This window comes from Carex rostrata, chromosome 14, assembly GCF_964058835.1.
Source record: "Carex rostrata chromosome 14, lpCarRost1.2, whole genome shotgun sequence".
Taxonomy (NCBI): domain Eukaryota; kingdom Viridiplantae; phylum Streptophyta; class Magnoliopsida; order Poales; family Cyperaceae; genus Carex; species Carex rostrata.
Window position 1 is genome coordinate 3,224,232 of NC_135931.1, and position 10,769 is coordinate 3,235,000.

At 34.1% G+C, this 10,769-nt stretch overlaps 2 protein-coding genes across 2 annotated transcripts in view; both read left to right on the forward strand.

Annotated features, from left to right (window-relative positions):
- The window catches only part of LOC144564928 (protein NETWORKED 3C-like), an 88,887-nt gene that overhangs the window by 21,057 nt on the left and 57,061 nt on the right, over nucleotides 1-10,769 (forward strand). The window lies entirely within an intron of this gene.
- LOC144564932 (uncharacterized) lies at nucleotides 8,135-8,475 on the forward strand. Its single transcript, XM_078314519.1, has one exon. The coding sequence runs from the start codon at nucleotides 8,170-8,172 to the stop codon at nucleotides 8,422-8,424; it is 255 nt and encodes an 84-aa protein (XP_078170645.1). The 5' UTR covers nucleotides 8,135-8,169; the 3' UTR covers nucleotides 8,425-8,475.

The following is a 10,769-nucleotide window of genomic DNA, read 5'->3' on the forward strand; positions in this document are numbered from 1 at the left end:
TAAACATAATATATTGTATTTTGAGTAGTATTTTCATATATTTCAAAAATACCCTCACCCTTTCATTGTTCTTCTTAAGATAATTTGTAGCAGCTATGCATTCCGACTCATATCAGTTCATTTCTGGAACTGAAAGTCTATGTATCTCTGAGAAAGGTTTGAGTTTCAATCTGTCTCTCTTTGCTTGGTTTTTGTCTCTTCGGTGTTTCTTATTCTCGGATTAACTTCAGTACCAGTTGGTACACATTCTCCCTTGTCTACTGGTACATATCTCCTCATTTAAAGGCCCTTTTGGCAGCAGCCTTGATCTATTTTGAGATATACTAGTTACTTTGACAGAAAATAAGATGTTGCTTTACCTTTCTTTTTGTGTATCATGGTTGTGATTTGCTCTTGAAAAACAAGTACAATTAATACAACTTTCCATTGATCTTGTAGCTTAATCGGTTTATGGTTTTTGATTATGTGATTCTAGTAAACGAGTAAGGTTTTCTTTGAAGAAGTGGCGAGGCTTCTGCCAAGATCCACCAGGTTTTTTTTTTTTAAAAAAAAGAGAGAGCGGGAAAGAGAGAGACAGAGAGATGGTACTAGGCTACCAGCGTTAGTGTCAAAAAAGAATTTCAAGAAAAGAATTGGTGAGCGGAGAATACTGGGAAAGAAAACTGAAACTCACAGAGGAAAAGAAAGAGGTCGACGAAAAATAATTTTGGATCAAGGTTATTTTGATAACTTCAGTTATTATGTAAAATTGTTAATTTAAAATTATACATTAATATGGTATTTGTGATATTTTTCTTAATAAGTGAGATTTAGGGTGACATTTAACAAAATCAAAATTTTGGGGTAGCATTTTTCTAAATTCACCATTTTGAGGTGGCATGGAACCAATTCCCCCTATATATATATAAAGAGAGAGAGAAAGAGAGAGACTAATATGCATTCGGTAGCATATGGGCCGAAGTGCTACCTGTCCAAATTTGAAATTTTAAAATCTAAAAAGCTGATCTGAAGGTGATCTCTATATTGAAATGTGCTTGGAGGCTCTATCATCTTCTTCCTTCTATCTCGCGCCACAAGCCTTCTCAGTCTCGTCCAAGGGGGAGCGGGGGATCCGCACCGACAACCCTCTCCTCTTCCTTCTCTTCTTCTCTGCCTTCTCCATTTCCTCCTCCACCCTCTTCCACTCTCGTCCACCCCACTTTCTCTTTAAAAAATCTTAGCCGCAAGCGCTACTCGTTCCTGCCCCCTACCCCAGCACCTATCCGTCAGAAGAAGCGAAAGTTGACAATTATAGCCCTAGTCGTCATCTCTCTTGTCTATCGACACCTTCTCTTCCTTCACCATTATTGGGAGAACTAATGATAGTTGATGGCAATAGCCCTAGTCGTCGGCTCTCCTCTCTCTTTGCACTCTCACCACCGTGGCACCCTGCTTTCTTCGCCCGCAACCCAAATAGAAAAAAAGAAGAAAAAAAGAAGAAAAAAAAAAAGAAGATGTCTTGTTTCCTTTGGTCGCTATAGCCAAAGGATGTGATTTGTTTACCACTAAAGGATGTGATTTGTTTCTTTTGTTGTTTTAGTTGTTTGTGTTGTTAGATGTTGATGTTTTTTAGATGTTGGTATAGTTTGGATGATGTTTTGGATATAGAATGATGGATGTATTTTATGTTTTAATTAATAAAAATTATACTTGACAGCCACTGTCAAGGTTTCAAAAAAAAAAAAATGTGCTTGGAGACCAAATTTTATATTTTTTTATGAATTTTTTATTAGTTTGTAATAATCTAGAAGTCAATAATACGATAATTTATCATAAAGCTTTGTTCATGAATTGGATGATTAATATCATTTTGTTGCCTTGAGTATTATTGAATTTATGGATCATTTCGAGTTCATGACTGAAATTGTGAAACTCCATAATATAGATAATATATACTCTTAAAAAGTCACTGACCAAGGTAATTAGCAGGAACACTAATTAGCGCGATAAGGTTAGTATGTGGATTAAAAGATGATTAAGTTTTACAAACTACCTGACACGATATGTCATTTTAATCACATAGATACATGTTCTAGGAACATGGTATTTGACAAACCCCGAATGAAACATTAAATAGAATTGTGTTCGTGTCATTTATGTTTTCATTCAGTGTCAAGTTCTACAGTATGAGGTATTCATCTTTCCTACTAAGAAATGTATATGTGTGATTGTTATCAAACGCTGTCGGTAAAATGCAGTTATAACGGTAGCTCTTCGGTATACATGGCTTAGCTGAGGTAGTGATGGTTTACCAAGAATACTATTTGTCCCTCGTATCTCTATACGAGTTATAGCATCACTGGGCCCCTTGATAGAGTAAGATTATCTGCTAGCGGTATAATTACAAGAGTAATTATATTTGATAATCTGCTCAAGATCAAGAAAAGATTCAGTTAGCAAGGATGACACACATCTACCTTGAAACTAATATGATAGCTATGAGACAGAAGAACAGACACAAGTAAATTGTTTACTGGATCGTGATATTGTACTGTATAGCATCATCTGTGTAATTGGATGGTCATGATGTGTTGCCAGATGCCTCTCATGATTATAGAAGTTAAAACAGTTTTAACTCTGTTTACCAACATAACACAGATCCTATTGGGTCACACCATATAGGAGTTAATCGGAGAATCTTATTGTGATTGATTATAAATTGGTTATGATCAATAGTAAGATGGTTATAATTAATTATACGTGTTATAATTAAATTATAAATGTTATGTAAAAATAACAAGCAAAAACATTGGTTAATTTATAAACGTGTGTGACACGTTGTATAAAAGTTAACCGGTTAATTTATAAATGTGGAGGACACATTGTATAAATTACCGAAACAACAACCGCAAGAAAAATATATATAATTGTTCAGAATAATTATACGAATATTATTTGTATTCGGGCCGAGGGCATTCGGGTCTTTTCAGATTCGTGCTTATCCGCATGACATGTCATCGATCCTATCCAGATGACACGTCATCGATCTTATCCACATGACATGTCATCCTTATCCATTCAATGACATATCTTGTAAATAGGCCGAACTTGGAGGGCATTTTGGTATTTTGGCAACCGACCCTAAACCCTATAAATAGGGGTGGAGGGGTAGAGAGAAATTCGCTAATTCACTCATACCGTTTCGTGTCGAAACGGATCGGTATTTTCTCTCTTTCTCGGTTTCTCTCCCAAATAGTGTTTCGGTTGAGAAAAGAAAGTTATACGTAGTTAACGTATAATCTTGCGAGTTGTTGTGAGGTATATTTATGGGATCGATGAATAGTGTTTTACCGAATTTCGCGGTATGTCAGTTTTGCATATTGATGAAACTGAGCAACCGAAAATTCGTGTTTACGGGTTTTCGTCTTTTTCCCGTGAATAGTGTTTTTGTAGAATTCTGCGGTTTACGGTATTTCTGGCAGAAGAAATAAACCGCTCTCCGGTTAGTCCTGGTGGATAACCGATAGAGGTATCACACGTGTGATACTCCGAGTCGATTCCTTCCCTGGTCTCTACTCGCTCGGTCTGCATTCCAACTGTGATTTGGAAACAAGGTATAAATATGCTATATTAATCTATTTAATTGGTAAGTAGATTAAAGTTTTAGAAATCAATCATGGAGTAGATCTGTAAAAGGATTAAATTGGATTTTGATGCCAAAGGAATACTGAAGGTGGACCGCCTTGGAAAGTTTCCTGACATACCCCGTTTAATCCTGAGCTTAAGTTGGCTGTAGAAATTTTTGTTCTACGGTCATTCCGCAGCTTAAGCCTAAACGGGTTTTGGTTACAGCACCGTAAACCCCAACATTTTTTTTACTATTTATTAAGCCACTTTGAAAATTGCTGATCCAACGGTGGCTTAACAAAACAGTAAAATCAGAAGCCATCATTGGATCAACGATTTTCAAAGTAGCTTAATAAATAGTAAAAAAATTCAAAAAAATGTAAAATTTGGTCTCCAAGCACATTTCAATATAGAGATCACATCTAATGGTTCAGATCAACTTTTTGGATTTTAAAATTTCAAATTTGAATCTGTAACACTTTGACCCATATGCTACCGAATGCATATTAGTCACTATATATATATATTAATTTAAGATAACAAGAAAACTAAAGAGAACATGGCATCTCATTTTCTAATAATTTAATATAGTTATATAACGACTAATGAAATGTCTGATGAATCAGGCTGTCAGCGGATAAAATTCGGATTATTTCCTAACATAATTCAAATGTGGATTTACAAGAATATACAAAACTTATATATGATGTTTTTATACTCATTTAGAACTTAAAAATATAAATGCAAATTTATATCTACTATTTTTAGTAGATTTCGGATCTTATATTACCATATTTACATATTTTCAAATATTTTTATTGTTCTTTTTGAGTCATACCGAACGAAATATATAAATCCACAATTTTATAATTTTTTTACTGATTTAAAGAAATATAGATACACTTTTTCTTCATATTGGACTCTTTAACTAATTGTTCAATATCCATATTCAGATCGAATTTCTGATCAATTTTTAAAAAAAAATAGAGCCAAAATCTAATCTGGTTTTAATTATATGTAATGAATATTCTCATTGTTCTGAATCTGTCACCTCTTGGTTACTTATGTAGTGCCACATAAATTTCAAATTCAATCTACTACCTCAAAATAATGATATTATTAATAAATTACACAAGGGCCAGCTCTAGAAGAGGGTACACAGAGGGAGGGGAAAGAGAAATCAATGTGCAGAGGGGAGACGTGGCCAGTCTGCTCAGTCAGGTGCGACTTTACCTGCTTCAGAAAAGAAGAATTAGATAGGAAACGAAAGGGAGCAGTTACTATGTGGAGGGAAGACGAGGTGAGAATCGTGTAGATTTTTGATGAAATCTTTCACTCTCGAATTGGAGTGTAAGATCACTGTGCAGAGAAAAAGCTCACCCCTGTCTTCTTCCCCTCCCCTTCCTTTAATGAGGTTTCACTCTCTGATTCTGGAGCAAACCCTAAATGTCTCTCGGTTGACATTTAAAAAATAAAAAAACTAAATAATAAATTACACAAGTAGGTACTAAAGTATAACTTCTTTCCAACATTAATCCTTAAAATGTCAGAAATATCATTTTGATCCTTAAGTTTTATATCATATATTCGTCCTACATTTGACATTATTGAAAAAGAATGATATGCTAATTTATTCTAGTATCATTTTTTAGTATTCTTATAACGAGTACGGCTAACGCGCTTCCTCTAGCATATGGGCCGAAATGCTTCCGGTGAAAAGTTAAAATTTCAAAATCCAAAAAGTCGATCTGAACCGTTCATCTTCTTCTCCATATTAATATCTGCTGGGAGACCAAATTTTACATTTTTCTGAAATTTTTTACTATTTATTAAGCCATTTTGAAAATCGCTGATCCAACGGTAGCTTCTGATTTTTACTGTTTGGTAAGCCACCGTTGGATCAGCAATTTTCAAAGTGGCTTAATAAATAGTAAAAAATTTCAGAAAAATGTAAAATTTGGTCTCCAAGCAGATATTAATATGGAGAAGAAGATGAACGGTTCAGATCGACTTTTTGGATTTTGAAATTTCAAATTTCCACCGGAAGCATTTCGGCCCATATGCTAGAGGAAGCGCGTTAGCCGTACTCTTCTTATAACATTACATATCTAGTGCAACAAACAATACAAACAATGTAAAAAGTAATATAATTATTCATGACATTAGGTAATAATTAAATTGTTGTTAGCATCAATGTATGTGTCATCAATAACTAATTACAAATAATATTACATATATCTTACGTATAATTAAGTTATTATGACAAATTGCTAACCTGATCTCCATCTAATTTTTTGGTTGTTGATAATAGTAGAATTAATTGGTTACAAATTAAGAACTTGAAATAACAAATTTGTACATTCAATTTAAGAATAAAAATAATAATCGAATGGTACTTTAAATTGTTACCGATAGCTTTTACAATTTACATTCTTCCGAGATTTTTATTTTTATCCAAAAAAAATATATTTTTTATTAAAAATAACCACGGTTCGGCAAAATTTTTAAAAATACCCAACCCGTGGAAAAAATCCGCGGCCCGGAATTTTTAATATATATATTTTTTTTGGAGATTATGTTGTTCAGTTTATTTGGAATTTAGATTAGTTTGAATTGCTAAGTTGGAGGTTTGTATGAATTTTATTTGTATGAATTGTTAAGTCAGAGTGCTTCTGAATGAATGCTTTTGAGTCCAACTTTGCACCTCTGGTTAATATAGCAAAACGTCTTCAAAAATCATGAAAATTGATCGACATGCAGTCTTGACATCGTAGAACATGACTGTGAAGTTTCACACAAAATCTCAAAATAGATCGCGAGATATCATATCTCAAATATTGCCCGAACTGTTGAAGGAGTGCTTCTGAGCCCAACTTTGCACCTCTGGTTAACATAGTAAAGCATCTTCAAAAATCATGAAATTTAACCGACATATAGTATTGACATCGTAGAATATGATTGTGAAGTTTCACACAAAATCTCAAAATAGATCGCGAGATATCATATCTCAAAAATTGCCCGAACTGTTGAATGAGTGTTTCTGAGCCCAACTTTGCACCTCTGGTTAATATAGCAAAGCATTTTCAAAAATCATGAAAATGGACCGACATACAGTGTTGACATCGTAGAACATGACTGTGAAGTTTCACACAAAATATCAAAACAGATCGCGAGATATCATCTCTCAAAAATTGCTCGAACTGCTGAAGGAGTGCTTCTGAGCCCAACTTTGCACCTCTGGTTAACATAGAAAACATCTTCAAAAATCATGAAAATTGACCGACATGCAGTCTTCACATCGTAGAACATGACTACGAGGTTTCACAAAAAATCCCAAAACAGATCGCGAGATATTATCTTTCAAAAATTGCCCGAACTGTTGAAGGAGTGCTTCTGAGCCTAATTTTGCACCTCTGGTTAACATAGCCTAACTTTGCAGTATTGTTCTATGATGTGAAAACTGCATGTCGGTCAATTTTCATGATTTTTGAAGATGTTTTGCTATGTTAACCAGAGGTGCAAAGTTGGGTTCAGAAGCACTCCTTCAGCAGTTCGAGCAATTTTTGAGAGATGATATCTCGCGATCTGTTTTGAGATTTTGTGTGAAACTTTACAGTCATGTTCTACGATGTCAAGACTGTATGTCGGTCAATTTTCATGATTTTTGAAGATGCTTTGCTATGTTAACCAGAGGTGCAAAGTTGGGCTCAGAAGCACTCCTTCAGCAGTTCGAGCAATTTTTGAGAGATGATATCTCGCGATCTGTTTTGATATTTTGTGTGAAACTTCACAGTCATGTTCTATGATGTCAACACTGTATGTCGGTTCATTTTCATGATTTTTGAAGATGTTTTGCTATGTTAACCAGAGGTACAAAGTTGGGCTCAGAAACACTCATTCAGAAGCACTCTGACTTAACAATTCATACAAACCTCCAACTTAACAATTCAAACTAATCTAAATTCCAAATAAACTGAACAACATAATCTCCAAAAAAAAAATAATAAAAATTCCGGGCCGCGGATTTTTTCCACGGGTTGGGTATTTTTAAAAATTTTGCCGAACCGTGGTTATTTTTAATAAAAAAATATTTTTTTTGGATAATAATAAAAATCTCGGTACATTCTTCATTCTACAATTAAATAACACTTAAGGCAATACTTCCTTGCTCTTTTGTCGCATTATTCTTTTTTTTTCTCACTATTTAATAAAATATTGTATCGACTTTGCAACAAAATTGTTGATTGCCATGACATCTTTCCTTAGCACTGTCCATAATCCACATGATCAGACCTCATAACTTCGAAAACAACAAAAGTTTGCCTGGGAAAATGAAACTGAAAAAAAAACAAAACAAAGAAAATAAAGAAGAAAGCAAAACAGCCCCTAGTATATGGGATAAGGACATGGAATTTCCAAAACCAGTGTCCACTTTTCTTTTTCAATCAGTCCATTCATCCATCCCATCTCTATAAATGCACATCACACTCTTTCTCCTTCAAACAACTACCAAATTAACCCCAAGAGCACTAGAAATCAATTGAAATCAATTGACGGTTTCAGATGGCATCTAAAGGGAGAGTTTCATTCGTTGTAGCGGCGAGCATCAGTGCAGTAGAAGCTTTGAAGGATCAGGCCGGGCTTTGCCGGTGGAACTATGCGTTGAGATATATGCAAAGCAGAGTGAAGCAAAACATGGGAACCTTGTCTCAAGTTAGAAAGGTTTCTTCAGGAATCGGTTTGGAAGAGAAGGCGAAGAAATCAGAGGAATCGTTAAGGACAGTTATGTATTTGAGTTGCTGGGGTCCTTACTCATAATTGAGTTTATTTGATTAGGATTAGGAAGAAAGTAGAGATGGAATGGAAGTATAGTTTTATAAACTTCGTAATTGTACATTTAAGCAATAATAATTATTTAAGCTCAGATGTTGGTTCCATTTAACGGATCTCATTATTGGTTTTATTTCTCAAAATCCTTCTATTACTCCAACAAATCAATAATTTCTATTAACATTAGATTCAATGATAAATCAACATCTCCAATAAAAAAAAAGCAATTGCATAACAATACTAGTTTGTATATTTCCGAAAAATATTTACTATATATATACGCAGTTAGAATTATTTTTGAGGAAAACAGTGAGAATTCTAAAATCCTTCTATTATTCTGATTCTCGTAATAAATGAATATGTTGTATAACGAATACCTAATCTTGCTTCTCAAATTTTGAAAATTATAATCGATCATTTTTTTTTTTTTGCCAAATATCCTTTTTAAGTTTTGATCTGGAACTTCTAATCGACAACGAAAAATGTTTAGATTAATTATAGCGTATGTTAACTTTTTTTTACATTTTCGGTGCTGCAAGCAAAGCCTTTTTTTTTTTTGAAAAATCGGGCAGAGGCTGCCAGATATGCTTTGTATTGAAAAAACAAAAGGTCTCTAATTACAACATGCAACATCCAGTAATTACATCATATCCAGATCCAGAGACTAAACGCCTACCCAACAATGAGAACAACGTTCAATTTTGTATTAACCTTCCCAAATCACCAACTCAGCACCATTTTTCCCACCTAGTGGCTTCTTGCACAACCCAGTCTGCTACAACATCCATTGGAACCCTTTTCCCTTCAAAAATCCTGTGATTTCGATTTCTCCAAATAGCCCAACATGTGCATGAGAAGAATACCCGCCATCTTTTTCTGGCATGCTTGGTAGTTGGTATTTTTTCAGATTTGAGCCATGTGCCCTGAACCGAGTCTTCAAGCTGAACAATCTCAGTACCCGGGTAGGAGGAGACCCTGTGCCAAATACCAATTGCATAAGGGCAAAGGAAAAGCAAATGGAGTGCCGTACGTTTCCAAACAACCCGAAGTACCAAGCAAAGCTACACTTATCTTTATTGTGAGAAGAAAGTACGTAGACGCTGGGTTTTTAAATTCTCTGTCCCAGGACACCCACTCACCCAGATACCAGGGACTGTTTTGTTTTGTTTATTTTCTTTACAAGGCGGCTGGACACGTGTGTCCGAACTTGCACACGGATAGCATTAAGAAGACGTGTGATATTTTAAAAGGTCCTTTATAAGTTATAGCGGTACAGGCAATGTTATTATATGGGGTTTTCTTATGACATGTGGAAGTTCACTAGATACCGCATAAATATCATGCGATCATATATGTAAAAATTTATGTGGCAATATATGATAATATGCAGTTATATTTTTAAAATAAGAATTAATATACATATAAATAAATATGTGACAATATACGGTATATTGCCGTGATATGCGGTTGAATATGCGAACAAATACGTGGAATTGTATATATTGATCACATACAGATTTATATGCTCATTACAACTGAATACACAAATGTAGCTGCATAAACTGCATTTTATTACACTGGGCATGGATAAAGACCATAACTTGCGAAATAATGTAAGTTTGTGAAACAAAATGTAATATTAAGCTAATATGGAATAAGTGCTTTGTATATTTTCAATATTTTTTTTAGGAGATATATTTTCAATATTGACGCAATTGATATGAGTTATTAAATTTTGTATATTTTCAATAATGACGCAATTGGTGTTAAGTATTTTATATATTTGCAATGATGACAAAATGAAATAAGTATATTCAATTTTGTAATAAAGTGAGTATATATAGTTAATAATAACGTAATAAGTGCAGATATTGAGGCATCTGGTGCCTGGTGGGACCCACTTTGATGCTCAACTCCTTTCGCTTTGGTAGTTGGTGGCCGCTTAAACAATCCGCCTCTGGTTATTGGGAATTCACATCCTCTCCATTACCTGATAAGGGAATCTTTTACAATTATTAGATCTGAACCGTTCTTTTTTAACTTGGCACGAATCTCAAAGTCCAAAAAATCGGTTGAGATTTAATCTCAAACCGTAAAGTGAGGGTAATCCTATACAATACGGAATTTCCAAAACCAGCACCTCAATTCCTCAAACCAGGGTCTCTTCAGCTCATTACCATACTTAAGTTGTCCGCATCTTATTTATTTATTCATTTTTGTTTTGTTTTTTTTGTCACTATTATCATGTAACTTTAGTAATTTGAGAGGGTGTTTTACTTCTTATTCATATTTTTATTTTAAAAATTTTAATAGTAGATTCGAACCTTTCAACA